The sequence below is a fragment of the Argopecten irradians genome, chromosome 7, assembly GCF_041381155.1.
Source record: "Argopecten irradians isolate NY chromosome 7, Ai_NY, whole genome shotgun sequence".
Lineage (NCBI taxonomy): Eukaryota > Metazoa > Mollusca > Bivalvia > Pectinida > Pectinidae > Argopecten > Argopecten irradians.
This window is the reverse complement of record NC_091140.1, coordinates 24,376,186-24,392,573: the sequence shown is the minus strand read 5'-3', so window position 1 is coordinate 24,392,573 and position 16,388 is coordinate 24,376,186. Positions and strand designations below refer to the sequence as shown.

General features: G+C 35.1%; 1 protein-coding gene and 1 long non-coding RNA gene across 3 annotated transcripts; both read left to right on the top strand.

The window, feature by feature from the left end:
- Positions 1–4,129: 4,129 nt before the first annotated feature.
- Positions 4,130–12,299, top strand: LOC138327932 (uncharacterized). 2 transcript variants are annotated; one of them, XM_069274419.1, is made up of 3 exons: positions 4,130–5,098; positions 5,998–6,095; positions 6,463–12,299. In XM_069274419.1, exon 3 carries the CDS (start codon positions 6,488–6,490, stop codon positions 7,394–7,396), a length of 909 nt encoding a protein of 302 aa, XP_069130520.1. In that variant the 5' UTR covers positions 4,130–5,098; positions 5,998–6,095; positions 6,463–6,487; the 3' UTR covers positions 7,397–12,299. The 2 variants fall into 2 exon arrangements, with proteins under 2 accessions (XP_069130520.1, XP_069130519.1); XM_069274418.1 differs by having other exon boundaries at positions 4,130–6,099.
- A 1,657-nt stretch (positions 12,300–13,956) lies between these two features.
- On the top strand, positions 13,957–15,708 carry LOC138327933 (uncharacterized). Its single transcript, XR_011209137.1, has 2 exons — positions 13,957–15,139; positions 15,610–15,708. It is a non-coding gene; the product is annotated as an uncharacterized lncRNA (long non-coding RNA).
- The last annotated feature ends 680 nt before the right edge of the window (positions 15,709–16,388 follow it).

The following is a 16,388-nucleotide window of genomic DNA, read 5'->3' as shown; positions in this document are numbered from 1 at the left end:
AATGTTCATTATTACTCTATTATAAAAAATACTAAGTATGGCGGATATTGGCTAATATTGGAGACGGGAGATATATATATATACTATATAATATAATATGAATTATGGGTGATGTTCTTTTACAAAAACGCCCAATTATTTATATCATTAGTTCTTTACCTCTTCAGCTGAATTCATAATACTTGTGGAAAAGTATATCCGTAAGCTGGTATGAGGAGTGTGGAGATCAACCGTCTCGTGAGAGGATTAAAATCGCTCTCCTTGAATATTCGCGGGTGCCAACTATTCATACTATTGATCGACCAATCAAAAGGCGCGATACAAATAAAAGTACCCGAATATACAATTCTCTAGATTTTACATGCGATATGCTTACGCTTACTTCAGACAATAAAGTCAGAGAGTTCCGAAAGTTAAAACAAAGATGGCGATCTACAAACTAGCAGACGCTGACTAATAATGTACAACAATAAATTACTATTATATGGAAACTTCTATTTATAAAAGGTTTGTCATATTTACTTTAGACAACATTACTAATTCTGATGAATATAATATAAATGATCCTTATATCTTATCCTAGAAAAACGAAGTGAGGATGGACATCGTACGTACATGACTATACATTGATAGCTACGGTAATGAACCTAAGTTTCTGAATAAACATCGCTAGGAATATCTACAACTAATCATATATTTACCTATTACATGTACACAATATTGAATGAACATTTAGCTATATATTTTCCGAGTAGAGATACCGTAAGATGCATCTACTATAACAAAACCTTACAAGTTAAACAATTACACTAGATGATAATTACAAAATGAACGGCATTACAGTGTATTGTCTGTTAATGGGGATATTGCCAATTTCCATATGCTTGCATTTTTCTTTATTTAGCTTCATTAACCAGAGGTCAATCCAATCTGAGATTCTGTCAATATTTCTCTGTAGCTCTTCACAGTCCTGTTATGTGTTGATTTTTGAAAACAATTTGGTATCATCCGCAAATAGTTTGGTAACACAATTCACTACCTCTGGGATGTCATTGACATAAATTAGAAATAGTATGGGCCCGAGTACACTTCCTTGAGGTACACCGCTTTTTACTTTTTTGGTTTTGGAGCTTGTTCTATTTATAATAACCTTTTGTTGTAGTCCCGACAGAAATTGTTGTATCCATGACAGAATTTTGCCTCCAATTCCATAGGATTTTAATTTGTATATGAGGAGTCAATGGGATACTTATGGGACAAATAACATCAATGTTGTTGTTGTTGTCAAGTGCCTGTGTCCAGTGTTCTAATACCTCCAGGGGAGCTGTGTTGTGCAAGACTTGCCTGGCGTAAATCCATGTTGTTCTGGTGACAGTAGATTGTTGATCTTTAGGTGTTCCATGATATTGTCACGTATTATCCTCTGCAAGATTTTACAGGGTACAGATGATAGACTAATAGGACGATAGTTATTTGGATCCTTTGTTGATCCTTTCTTGTGTATTGGGCAAACATTTGCTGTGGTCCATTGTTTTGGGACTACACTTTCCTCAATTGATTTTTTGAAGAGTGAGGTTAAAGGCTTTACTATGGTGTCCTTTGTTTCTAGTAGAATTTTCGGATGAATTCCGTCCGGACCAGGTGATTTATTTGGTTTTTGCTTAGATAGTGCCTTTAGTACTATTTCCTCCGTGATTTCAAAATCTATCAGTGGACTCGTTATATTCCTCCTGGGTAACGGGGGTAGATTTGTATTCCCGTCTTCCACAAATACACTGACAAAAAATCGTTCATAACTTCGGCTGTTTCTTTAACTGTTTCTGTTAGGGCTCCATTTGGATTATTGACTCTGGTGATGGTAGATTTTGTCTTTGTTTTCAATCTGACATAGTTCAAGAAGAGTTTTGGGCTATCCTTTATGTTTTCAGCTATGGATTTTTCGTAAGATCTTTGTGATAATCGCAACAGTCTTGTGGCTTTGTTCCTGGCAATTTTGTATGATTGATAGTTGTTGTCTGTTTTGCAGTGGAGATACTTTGTCCATTCTTGGTGTTTCTTTTTTACAGCAGATATTGCATCTTTATTGATATATGGTTTGCGGATTTCATTGGATCGCCTCTTGTATAATGGTACATGTTTTTCAATACTGGTAGATAAAATATTCATAAGGTGTGACCAATGTTCATTCGCATCCATATTTGTAGTATCTTCTGATGCGTGTTCAGCCAACTCTTTGTTAATAGATACGTAATTACCTTTAAGGAAGTTGCGTTTATCGATGTTTTGTTCCAGGATTTCAGCATAGCCTAAAATGTCAAATTCTAACATTAGGTGATCACTTTTGCCTAGACCTGGATTGAAACTGATGTTTGTAATCATTCCTTCTTCATTTGTTAGGATGAGGTCGAGTAAAGATGAAATTTGGTTCTCCCTAATTCTTGTCGGTCTTTTGACATGTAGGGTGTAAAAGTAGCCCCTTGTTACCTCCAACAACCTCGTGGCGATATGTGAATCACCTACAGAGGTTGTGTTGGTATTCCAGTCGATTTCTATACAGTTGAAATCACCCACCAGTAATATGTGAGAGAACCATTAGAGATTGTTTCCAGTAGATTTACTTGTTTATTGTTGTTATCTTCATTACTGCTAGGGCTTCTATAAATACAGCATATGGCTAAATTATCTCCTCTTCTTAGGTTTATTCTACAAATAACATATTCATCGAAGTTGGTATTAATGTCTACTGCGTCATGGGTAATAGATGATCTAATATAAATGGCCACACCTCTCTTGTTTGAAGATTTTCCAAAATGAACACTGTAGTTATCGATAGAATATGACTGGTTGTTGATGACATCAAGGGAATATTTTGGATATATTTCCGTTACACATATTATGTCCGTTTTTTTTCTCTTTAATTTCTACTTCCAGTTCAGTTTTCTTTGATAGTATTAACGTGTCCACATTACTGTATAAAACTTTAAGGTTTGCCAATCATCTGTATCCTATGCCCTCTACACCAATATACTTGCCAGTCTTATTTTCTACACATGTTACTAATGACTATCATGTGGATATATGTGGATGCATGAATTATAATTTTAACATAATTCATACAATTTATTTGATTGCACAACTGTAAGTATGGATGCGATGTGACCCAAACGGATATTGCCATGACCTCCGACCTTACATGGACAAGCATGATATTTTCAGAGGACGAGATCTTGGAGAGAGAGTAGTGATGCACTTGTGTCGGGCCTTGAGGTAGAAATCTCATCTTGTATTCTTTGATCAATAAGACATTCAACAAATTTAAAAAAAAAACCACTAACTTTTATTGCTCTAACGTGATCACGTGCTTCATAAGTTAAGTGTGTAAGTGACTTTGAATTGTCTGCTACTCAAGGATTTTTATTGCCAATATAAATATGGACCTTGCCATCAGTATGTTTACATTGAGGCGTTTCAGAATTTGAAATATAAGATTCGGATTTTTTTCGGTTTTGTGGGTTTTATTACTCTACTCATTTGTCCTACTTTGCAACAGGTTTGAATTATGTACATTAATTTTATTATTTAGGGACAAAATATAAGTAAATATCAAACTGATATATGTTTAAATAGAACATACACATGTTTCTAGTGTATTATCTCGTTTTCCATGTCCCTTCTGTTTTTACCCCCTTTAAAATATCTGTTCAAAAAATGCAGTTTACACACCAAAAAACAATAACAATCATTCCTTATATGAAACCGGATTTTTAAGTAGTTTCATTGAGTCCAACTTCAGTGAAAATTGAAATATATGAGTTATGAATCTTAAGAACTTGGCTTTGAATCTATTTGAAGGTGTATAAACTTAAAAAAACACGTGAATATGAAAGTGCAAAAAAGGATGGAAGCATTACCGGATAAAAAATAATAAAAAAGTGAAGATAAATTTATTAGGACTCTTATTGTTTAGTTCGCAGATGTTTCTGCTGTTAATTGTGCTTCCAGTTATCGCATTATCAATTAATTTTATACATGCTAATATGGTCCCAAAGTCTAATTAGTTGTGTTTTTAAATTTTTTAGATAATTAATAGCTGTAAAAGCATTTCGTTTACATTTAAAGTTTCTACATATATATTGTGTATTTATCACATAGACTGTTACAGTAAAGTAAAATCGTCTGTCTTTGTTCGACCGTGGTCTCCCTTCAATTTGATAATTTAGTGGGACCTACTTCACATGTCACACCTATCTTTCATCCCAATCTAACCATCCGTGGATTAGGTTTAAATTTACTACATTAGTTTCATTCTATTCTTCTTTTCTAACTATTCCTATACGAACTCTTCTTGTGAACTCATTACTGTTCATTCATTCATTCATTCATTTTTTCAGTATTTGATTAACGTGATATACATGTACAATCTAAGTCTTCCTATCGGTTAACCAAAATCAGTATCTCAACAGGTGCACATGCGCAGTAATTGTTAGATCATTACCTGCGGACTTGAGTGGTCAGAGCCACGTTGTTTCATAACGCGCTTACGGCAAAAGCAATTAATGACCTTAACACTGAAAAAGACCTTATAGCAGTTCTGTTCATAGACACTTCATATCCCATTTGTCGCAGAGTACAGTCACTTAAGCAATTTTTCATAGTGAAAGATAGTATGTTAATTCCATAATTGTAATAAGAACGTATATATGTATATACTAACGTAAATTCATTACCTATAGCTTGCCTAAGGTAGAAACATGATAGAAAATTCCGGATTAATGTGTCAGAAAACTATTAACAAAGGGCAAGTTTCAGAGCTGTAACATGAATTATTTAAAATCCTAATTTAAGAGCTTAATGTTGACAGCGCCAGACATTGTTGCCTAACCAAATCTTTGTCGACTCTGGCCCATATGTAAAAAAGCGCGGGAGGAAAACAAGAAGGCCTATATTAAACGCGATAAACTCTATATTGATGGGGTGCTGCGTGGAGAGAAGATTTCGGATTCACGCGCTACAATGAAAAAATTCCATTCGGGACCCGCCCGTCAGCTGGGAGCGACCGGTAGAGGACGACGTTAGGACAGTCACACACATATAGAGAGTGAGACAATTTCTGTATTATCCTGGAACATTAATGGTGGTTTAGACACAAAGTTGAAGATAAATGATTTTAATTTTTATATAGAAAATTATGATATTGTATTTCTTTCAGAATGTTGGATTCCAAATGATTACTCTGTAGAAATTGATGGTTTTAATTCATATTACATACCTAGAAAACGAACGGGTTACGTACAAGGAGGTGGTATATGTATTTTGATCAATTCAAAATTAATAGATTATGTTTCATTATGTGAGATTATTTTTGACTCTGTAGTATGGGTAAAGATATCCAAAACTCTGACAGGTAAAGATAAAGATATTTTTCTTGCGTGTGTTTATATGCCTTCTGTTGGCTTTCAATATTACAATCAATATAATTGCGATTTATTTTGTGAATTGGAAACAAGTATAAGTAAATATACCCAGGCGATTTTAACAGTCGTCCTGGTAGTTTAAATGACTATATTCAAAATGATAGCTTACATACTAGTATTACAAGACAACTTTCTAATTTAATTCCGTATATACCTGATTTTGACATTCAGAGACGGGTCAATAGTGTAGTAAACCAGTTCGGTAATTGTTTAATTGAACTCTGTAAAACATGTGGTGTACGTATTTGTAATGGAAGAGAGGGTTTATGTTCTAAAAATGGCTACATAAATTTCCGTTTCGAGTAAATTCCCACGTTTAAAGTAATATCAAAAATTTGTATATACCGTACACTACCGTTATTGTTCAGCTGACTCGAATAAAAAGTTCTGTAACTATTAACTACGCCTACTTATATCGAATTACCAACTCCATTGTATCGAAAACTGGGTCATTATATAGTGTAAATAAAGTTTGTAGGATTATTTTCCACAGTAATCAGGAAAATCTTCCATTTTGTTGCAGTGCTTTGAGAGAATTGTCGACAAACGCGGTTGAACTTAATGTGAATGTAACAAAACATTACTGGTACATTACACTGGTGAAGATTACGCAATCACTCCGTAAGTACGTATGTGTTCGTATATAATTTAGGGGCAAATCTCCCTGTTCATCGATGTTGTAACAAGTACATTCATATATTGGACTTCATACCAGTTAGAAAATTCAATTTATTTATCACTGTAGTTTAATTATCTTAATTTATCAGCATATCTGAAAGTTCCAATGGAGAAAGTAGTCAAGATAATTCAACCTTTTCTCGTTACGGTTAGGTTGGTTTGTATTTTGGGTTTCGATTGATTGATTTTGATTAGTTGTTATGATTTGTTTGAAGCTCTGGTAATGACATTTCAATTTAAACGCGTACTATTACCATTTCTTAAAAATGAAAATTGATATCCGGTTAAAATATGTATTTACTTTTTTCAGGTAATTGATTACCTGACAATATACAATGAAGTGCAAGCGTGCCTTTTCTACTTTTTATAAAACCACATTGAAACGTTTCATTTGGTGTATATCTACTTTATCAGTTTTCCTTGGTATATACTCGATAACTAGAGAACTTCAAAAGTCCAACCCTGGGCCAAAAGTCGACAATAGACCGCTATTAGTGTTGGGAATGCTGTCACCATTTAGTCACACCCAGTTCAGAGAGGGACAGAGACATACTTGGATATCAACTATGCAGCGTTTGAATTCTGAGCTTCCTTTCAGAATTATCTACAAGTTTCTTATCGATATCCCAACAAACGACACAATTAAAGAAAATAACAAATACAACGACATCGTGTTTCTTAACGCAACACATCAGGGAAGAGCCGTAAGATTCGGTGAAAAATTGTATTTATGGTTAAGATACGTTCACAAAACATACCCTGATGCTTTGCTAGCTGGTAAAGTGGATGATGACACGTTCCTTTGTGTGCCGCAGATCTTTGTCAGACTCAGTCAGCTGAAGTCACAACGATTGTACTACGGATGGAAACATTCTAAATTTACGAATGACGTTAAAATTGTAAACGTTAAGGAACGTATTGACGAGATGTTTGTAATCCTGGGCAAGGATCTGATAGAACGAATCGCTAAGCGGAGATATTGCACAGGAACGAAATGCAATGCAAATGTGGATTTAATTGATACCGATTTTGGCGGGACTTCTCTCGGTTCCTGGCTGTCGATATACGACGATATCGACATACACCCAGATAACAAGCGGATAATCCAATTGGGTCGTGGTAAAGAGGGAAAAATCGAACGGAATATAAAGCCCGACTTTTGTTTGAAATATTTAATCCAGCATAAAGCATCAGTGGATGTAATGAGCCGACTTCATGGTTACAATAACGTTATACCAGGCTAGTCTCCACTAGTCAATACAGTTGTGTGATCGCACAACGTTACACGATGTGCGGTGTGCGCACGATGTATGCACGATGTACGATCTGTGCGATGTTTGCACGATGTGCGGTCTGGGCGGTAGGAACGGTGTCTGATCGATAGGTATCGTGGTTGATGTAAATTTAGGGATTCAATTTTATTCTGTAAACATGCGAAACGATGATGGGTTTTTATTGCTACTGTATTGAAAACATTTTAAATCTAAATGTGATGTTGTTATGTGGTTGTATTGTGTATTGTAGTTTTTGTGTGATGTGTTGTGTGATGTTGTGTTGTTTGGTGGTGTCGTGGGTTGTGTTGTGTGTTGTTGTTTGGTGGTGTTGTATTGTTGCGTGATTGTGTATTGTGGTGTGGTTGTGTTGTGTTGTTGTGGGATGTTTTGTTGTGATGTTGTGTTCAAATGTTGTGTGGTGTTGTCGTGTGTTGTGTGATTGTGTTTTGTTGTGTTGTGTTGTGTTGTTGTTAGGTGATGTTGTGTGTTGTTGTTGCGTGGTCGTGTGTTGTGGTGTGGTTGTGTTGTGTGTTGTGTTGTGTATGATGTGTTGTGTGTTGTTTTGTTGTGTGGTGTTATGTTTTGTGATGTTGTGAGTAGTTTTTTTGTGTTGTTGTTTGGGTGTGTTGTGTGTTGTTTTGTTGCTGTGTGTTGTTGTGTTGTATGTTGTGTGTTGTGGTGTTGCTGTGTTGTATATTGTTGTGTTGTATGTTGTGTGATGTTGTGTTGTGTGTGATGTGTTGTTGTGTGGTTGTGTTGTGTGATGTTATGTTTTATGATGTTGTGTTGCTGTGTGGTTGTGTTGTTGTGTTGTGTGATGTGTTGTGTATGATGTGTTGTGTGTTGTTTTAATGTGTGGTGTTATGTTTTGTGATGCTGTTTTGTTTTTTGTGTTGTTGTTTGGTTGTGTTGTGTGTTGTTTTGTAATGTTGTGTTGTGTGGTGTTGTGTTGCTGTGTTTTGTTGTGTTGTATGTTGTGTGTTGTGGTGTTGCTGTGTTGTATGTTGTGTGATGTTGTGTTGTGTGTGATGTAATGTTGTGTGGTTGTGTTGTGTGATGTTTTGTTTTATGATGTTGTGTTGCTGTGTGTTGTGTGGTGTTGTATTGTTTATGGTGTGTTGTCGTGTGTTATTGGTGTGTAGCGCTGTGTGATGATATATGGTTATGTGGTGTTGTGTTGTCTTGTGATGCGTTGGGTTGTTATGGGGAAACGAGTTCTCATAGGGTCAATTTCAATTTCTAAATATTTTGTTGTTTTTTGTGTTGTTGTGTGGTGCTATGTTGTGTGTTGTTGTGTGTTGTTCTGTTGTTGTTGCATAGTTGTGTGTTGTTATGTTGTGTGTTGTTGTGTTGTGTAATGTTGTGCTGTGTGTGATGTGTTGTATGACGTTGTGTTGTGTGATGTTATGTTTTATGATGTTGTGGTCTTCTGTTTTTGTTGTTGTGTGATGTTGTGTTGTGTGATGTGTTGTGTATGATTTGTTGTGTATGATGTGTTGTGTGCTGTTTTAATGTGTGGTGTTATGTTTTGTGATGCTGTGTTGTTTTTTGTGTTGTTGATTGGTTGTGTTGTGTGTTGTTTTGTAATGTTGTATGTTGTGTGTTTTGTGTTGCTGTGTTGTATGTTGTGTGATGTTGTGTTGTGTGTAATGTAATGTTGTATGGTTGTGTTGTGTGATGTTATGTTTTATGATGTTGTGTTGCTGTGTGGTTGTGTTGTGTGTGTTGTGTGGTGTTGTATTGTTTATGATGTGTTGTCGTGTGTTATTGGTGTATAGCGCTGTGTGATGATATATGGTTATGTGGTGTTGTGTTGTCTTGTGATGTGTTGGGTTGTTATGGGGAAACGAGTTCTCATAGGGTCAATTTCAATTTCTAAATATTTTGTTGTTTTTTGTGTTGTTGTGTGGTGCTATGTTGTGTGTTGTTGTGTGGTGCTATGTTGTGTGTTGTTGTGTGGTGTTATGTTGTGTGTTGTTGTGTTGTTGTTGCATAGTTGTGTGTTATTATGTGTGTTGTTGTGTTGTGTGATGTTGTGTTGTGTGTGATGTGTTGTATGACGTTGTGTTGTGTGATGTTATGTTTTTCGATGTTGTGGTCTTCTGTTCTTGTTGTTGTGTGGTGTTGTTGCAGTGTGTTGTTGTGTTGTATGATGCTGTGGTGTGTATGATGTTATGTTTTGTGATGTTGTGTTGTTGTTTGGTTGTGTTGTTGTGTTTTGTGATGTTGTGTTGTGTGGTGTTGTATTGTTGTTGCGTGGTTGTGTGTTGTGTTGTGTTGTTGTGTTATGTATTGTGTTGTGTGATGTGTTGTATGATGTTGTGTTGTGTATGATGTGTTGTTGTGTAGTTGTGTGGTTGTGTTATGTGATGTTATGTTTTTTTAATGTTGTGTTGCTGAGTGTTTGTGTGGTGTGTCGTTGTGTGATGTTTTGTGGTGTTGTATTGTTGTTAGTGTGTTGTTGGTATGTTGCGCTGTGTGATGATATGTAGTTGTGTGGTGTTGTGTTGTGCTGTGCTGTGTTGTGTTGTGTAAAAACGAGTTTTTATGGGGAAACGAGTTCTTATTGGGTCAATTTCAATTTCCAAATATTTTATTGACAAATAGATATGTTAGGTGTCAATAGGATTAGATATCAGACACAGCCTATCTTAATCTTCTCGTGAGAAGGGTCACTTTTCAACGGAGCCCTTTTTCAACGGGTCGGTGTAAAAAGTGCGCTTAAAGTTAAATTTTCAACAGTTTTCGGAGTCGTTTTTCAACGTTCGGGTCAGTTTTCAACGGGGGTCCATTTTCAACGTTACACCGGATGTGCTCATGTAGAAACGCACGTACGAGTACGGAAAGTTTACTGATTAATATACCAATTATGTAAGACAAATTTGATGTTTGACTGGATACACTTATTAAAGTGTATCTAGTAATGGAGATATGTTAACTACCGATGCGTATCCATTAAGCTGCTGTATGTTTTAGATTTGTGGATACACATATATTTTCCTCCATAAACGCACATTTATAAAGTATGAATTGGTTTTAAATTTATTATTTCATTCAGTTCTCGATGTTGAAGGTCTATAATTCTACTATGCATATTAAAAGGTTCATCGACATGCATATCACCTTTCAGGTTTTTTTCTTCAAAATCCCTAGTATCAATGACGAGGCTATGAACGTTAATAGAAGCACTTCAATTGCAGGTGTAGCATGTTTTAGAAAATATGTTGCGACTTTAAATTACTGTAACTTCCCCATGAAAAAATCTTTGAGACTTTATGGAAAGTTAGTGATAACAACATTTGTTACATTTGTTGAATGCGATACATTTCAGTTAGGATAGCAAAATAAAACATTAATGACATCCCTAAACATCATGATATTCTGGTTATTACATTCGATTTGCATTTGTGTGATATAAATGATTGCTTCAACAATAAAGCTGCACCAAGGAATAAATTTTCATCAGGTAATTGTACCTTAATGTTATGTACAGAAACAAGAAATTGTTTTTTCTTACATTAATATTGGAGTCTGAATACTTTACAAGAAATACTAGAAGAATAATGGAGACATTCCAGCAAATTATTGACTAATGTCGAGATGATGTTACTTATGAAAATGACATTACTTTGTATGTAGGATACACACCTTTATATACACACCAATCAATTTTATTGATATCCATGACTGAATTGTCGATAATCTATACCCTGAACTTTCTGGGTTTGGGTTATATTAAGCTTGAAAGTTGGGACATGCTTTGGGAAATACCCTGTACTTAGCATACCCAAATCAGTCGATCAGATTATAATGCAAATACATGTGGCTGCTCTTCTAAGTTAATAGGCTCCCGTCTGCCAGGCCAAGTAGGTGAAATCTGGGACATTTTCAATATGGTTTTGGGGAGTTGAAAATGTGTCCCGAGTCCTTCGAAACATGGTTCGAAAATCAGTTTCAGTATAACTGAACAACCTCATCCACATAACCCTTGATTCGTGACCCCTCCCCTTCTCTGGAAAAACGAAAGACATGTAGTTGACCAATATTTTTATTCTGGCGCATGAGCATTGAATGTTTAAACATATTATAGCGGCAGTAAACGGCATCAGTTGGCGTGAATTTCGTGATGTCATAATCACAGGAAGGTGGGACTAATCGACAGTAAATTGTATTTTACCAATGTCGTTTTGGAATCTCAAAACCCCCGTATTGCCATTATTGTATGATTGTAGCATACTTTATATGTTAAAATTACGGAATAGCAGGGATGGGATTTTAAAGTAGATGTTTAAACTGATTAAGATACAAATATTCAGATCAACCACTTGAGGACACATAACTATTATAGAAATCCTCGACAAAAGAGATTGAATATAAAATTTCAAAACTTATAAATAAAGCAATATTTTAATAGTTTTGAGTAATTTGAATCAATTCGCGATCCAAGAAATAAATATAGATACCCTAATTATGTTAATCAACTTGATCCTTCGATAGAACCACCAGAAAGATAATTTAATCCCATTTATTGATTAATGTCATAGTGGTATTAGTAGAGTTAGGAGATCGCTATCTGCATCAGCTGGTGTGTGTAGTAATCTTCATCACGCGGGAATAAGATAAAATGATATCTGCAGCCTTCAACTATATTCGTCATGATACATATATAATATATTTAAAGCTCATCAAATTAGAAATAATTGAACAAGGGATCTTGCATTATGTTGGTGTCGTACATGAAACATCGTCTTGGGCCATCGATATACTCTTAGTTTTAATTTTAGTTTCAGAAAAGTAGCGTACCTTCGGAGTAGTGATATGTTTATAAAAGATACATACTTTAATATTGCATGAATAAATACTTTGAACTTGAGGAATATCTTATACTTATCTTATACTTTTATCCCGCCTCAGACAAGCATCTTGTATTCCTATTGGTTTAAATGGCGTCACGTGATATCCAATATATAGTCGTATTAGGTTAGTAGAAATCGTATCAGGTTTGGACGATAGAGTTATCGTTCTTTGCCCCTAACGTCATTAGCAACAAGGTGACGGTCAAGTAACGCTTCGCGACGACGGCACTCAACGAGATGGAGACAAAATGTTTGAATGATAGCGCTGATAACCACTTTCAACGTGAACCAAAATTGGCAACACTTATTTAGGATTATTTAACAGAAATGGACCATGACAACGCATTCGAGTCTTCAATGAAGTGAAAATTGTTTTAAGATTTTAGTCTTTTTGGTTTCCATACTCAGTACATAATGCATTTTGCAGTTACATCATTGAAAGGGTCTTCGACGGGATAAATTCGTTCCACAGTTTGTTTTAGTGACCTAATACGGAAAAATATTGGGTCTAAAATAAAATTGTATCTTGCGAGGCGAAGTATTAGGTCACTAACAAACTGTGTAACTAATAGTATAGGCCTTCGTAGTGCATAGGTTTTCAAAAAGTTAGTAAACTTTTACCTTGAAAGGACCTATTTAAATTATCTGTTGACTAAAACTAAAGATACAACTTATTATCCCGCCTCAGACAAGAACCTTGTATTCCTATTGGTTAAAATGACGTCACGTGATATCCAATATATAGTCGTATTAGGTTAGTAGAAATCGTATTAGGTTTAGACGATAGAGTTATCCTTCTTTGTCCCGACCGTCATTAGCAACAAGATGGCGGTCAAGTAACGCTTCGCGACGACAGCAATCAAATGATATGGAGACAAAATGTTTGAATGATAGCGCTGATGACCACTTTCAAAGCAAACCGAAATCGGCAACCCTTATTTAGGATTATTTAACTGAAATGGACCATGACAACGCATTCGAGTCTTCAATGAGGTGAAAATTGTTTTGAGTCGTTTTGGTTTCCATACTCAGTACATAATGCATTTTGCAGTTACATCATTGAAAGGGTCTTCGACGGGATAAATTCGTTCCACAGTTTGTTAGTGACCTAATACGGAAAAATATTGAGTCGAAAATAAACATGTATTAGGCTCGGCTTCGCCTCGCCCGATACAAGTTTATTTTAGCCCAAATATTTTTCCGTATTAGGTCACTAACAAACTGTGTAACTAATAATATCAATTAAAACAAGCCAAACGGTGTACATACTGTAGACAAAATATGTTTAAGAAATCAAATAGAGGTAATAGATAATCATTTTATAGCATTCAGGAAAAAACCTATACACTACTTATATAGCATTTCAAACAACAAAAACACATTAAAAGTACAAGTGTCAAGGTTTTCTTACTTCAAAACCCTTTATTTATACAACTTCATTATTAAAATTGTTCTGTTGCTAAAAAGGAGTTAGGATTCTAATACTTTATGAATAATACTGATAAACATTTTCAATAAAAATGTGTACTTATGACCACTTAGTAATTTATACTACTGGAAAATCGAAATTCATGTTTGGTCATAGCACTAGACTAACTGATCTTTTTATTCATTTGTTATCTGTGTATTTCAACTGTATTTCAAGATGTCATTAAAACATAGTAAAATGTACATTATAATCTTCCCCAATTGATAAAAAAAAATCTTGGGAACTGACTGCGACTTATTCATCAATTGTCCGAAAAAATAGAGCTTAGAAGTTAAACATCAAATACAGTAGTACGTGGAGACGATCTATGACGTCAATAAATATCTTTAAATCAGCTCAGGTAACGTAATATTACCTCGCAACAAATATTTTCGACATCACGGGTATCAGTCACATATCATTTCCCAGACGACAGCACGGGCATCAGTCACATATTATTTCCTAGACGACAGCACGAGTATCAGTCACATATTATTTCCTAAACGACAGCAAGGGTATCAGTCACATATTATTTCTCAGACGACAGCACGGGCATCAGTCACATTTCATTTCCCAAAACGCTTCAAATTGTAAATCATTTAATTTTACATTTACAAAGTTGTCCCGTTTACTAATAACTGACATATGACTGTTTAAAAAATCCATGCATTTTATATGTTATAAGAGAAATATAGACAGTGTGTTATTGAATAATATGAATGTGATATCGGTGACATTAAGAACTTTGCGGGTAACAAAGTCAATGAATTGAGTTGTTGCTCTGAAAAAAAGCTGAATATTGCATATATGCAGTCGTTATCTATAAGTATTCATGCAACTCCAGTGGATAAGTCTCGTACTTCACACGAGCATGACACCACGTACACGGAAGGCCGTCCTCAAATGACCCTGACTATTAAGTAATGGATAATTTCCGAAAACCTGTCCATTATTAGAGAGAATGGATAGTACCGAGCCCGCAGGGCGAGGTACAATCCATTCTCTCTAATAATGGACAGTTTGAGGAATTTATCCTACTTAAAACCCATCATACCACTACTCACTACCTTGCGTACCCTGTTTCAGAAATGGGACATCCCATTTCAGGAATTGCACAGGTGTTCACTCACCTGTGACAAATAATGGACTAACAGTGTTGAGATGCATGCACAATCATTTAGTTTTACACCTTTGGAGGTACAACAGTGTTTTTGAACATGTCGGATAGTGATATTACCTTGCCCGGCAATCATTTAGGGATGTACGCAGCTGTGATTCAGATGATATAACGTTCTAAATGGAGTAATTGTTTGCCTGTTTGAAGTGACCTATTTATTCGCACAAGGACAGGTGTATTGTCTAACTTTACATCAAATACATACAAGCAAGGTGAGTTTTCCCTACAATTTAAACATAACTGTTTTTCCTAAAAAAAATGACCATACGCATGTTATAGATATGATAAAACATATCTGATTGCTATGATAGCATTGCACTGGTATACTGTGAAACCTGTCTAATCCGACACCGCGTGGGAGCAACTTGTTTGGTCAGATTATTCAGGGTGTAGGAAAGTCAGATATTGTTGTATACTATTGTTGCTATTGTTGAATACGGAACAGTTACAAATAGGATGTAGGGAAAGCAGGTGTCAGATTAGACAGGTTTCGCTCTTAAGTATATTATGTTTAACCATAATCATCAGATTATATGTTATAAGGATTGTGAGATATCTGAGCTAAAAAACTGCATATTATCCCAACTCAGTCAAGATTCTAGAATTCCTATTCCTCGTCAATTACAAGTTTTAAAAATATGTAACAAATAATAATGCAACTCTAATTATATTTTTTTTTCAGAACAGTAACAGCTAGGAAGGGGAAGTCATAATTTCAATGGAGGAGTGAACATAAATGTAAAATTTGGGATTGTCAAATAAACATGTTTGGTTTTCCTTACAGCAGCGGTTTTTTCCTTTGTTCAAAATAGACTGTCCATTATTTTGGGGAATAATGGACAGTGGCCCTATAATAATGGACAGTGAGTTACATAATGGACTCCGAGGTGTCCATTATGTAATATAATGGTCATATACAACAAAGGAAACTTTACTAGCTGGGTTTTAATAGGACGTAAAAGCAAACAAAAGCACCTGGTTGTGCATGATGCACCAATAATAGCGTAAGTGTTTTACCATATAGTTCTAAACTTTGACAATTCTAAAGGGAAATTTCTCTTGTTTGGTATAGATATTTTGAATTTTAATATCATAGGGTTGTATTTACTTATACTCATTTTATTAGATAGTAGATGGAAAAATTAAAAAAGAAGGAATATTTGGCGATTTGGAAATTATTTGACTACCAATGCGTTATAGCATTCATATAGAAAACAAGAGAAAGGGTCCCAATTAACTGGAAATTCAACGGTCGTCAAAGATATCGCCTGAACCTTTTGTTATAGACTGATTGTCTTTGTAGCTTGTTTGCACTACATGATGGTATGTGCTATTGTTCAGTTATAATTACAGTATTTTTTCAACCATTACTTATTGTTTGTTTACTTTTTATTCAGCAAAACAGGAAAATATTCACATTCAAGTCGTCGAATGGCTTCTGTAAATGTTCAAATTCGAAAT

Coding starts and splice junctions, on each gene's coding strand:
- LOC138327932 (XM_069274419.1), top strand. CDS start 6,488: ATGAAGTGCAAGCGTGCCTTTTCTACTTTTTATAAAACCACATTGAAA.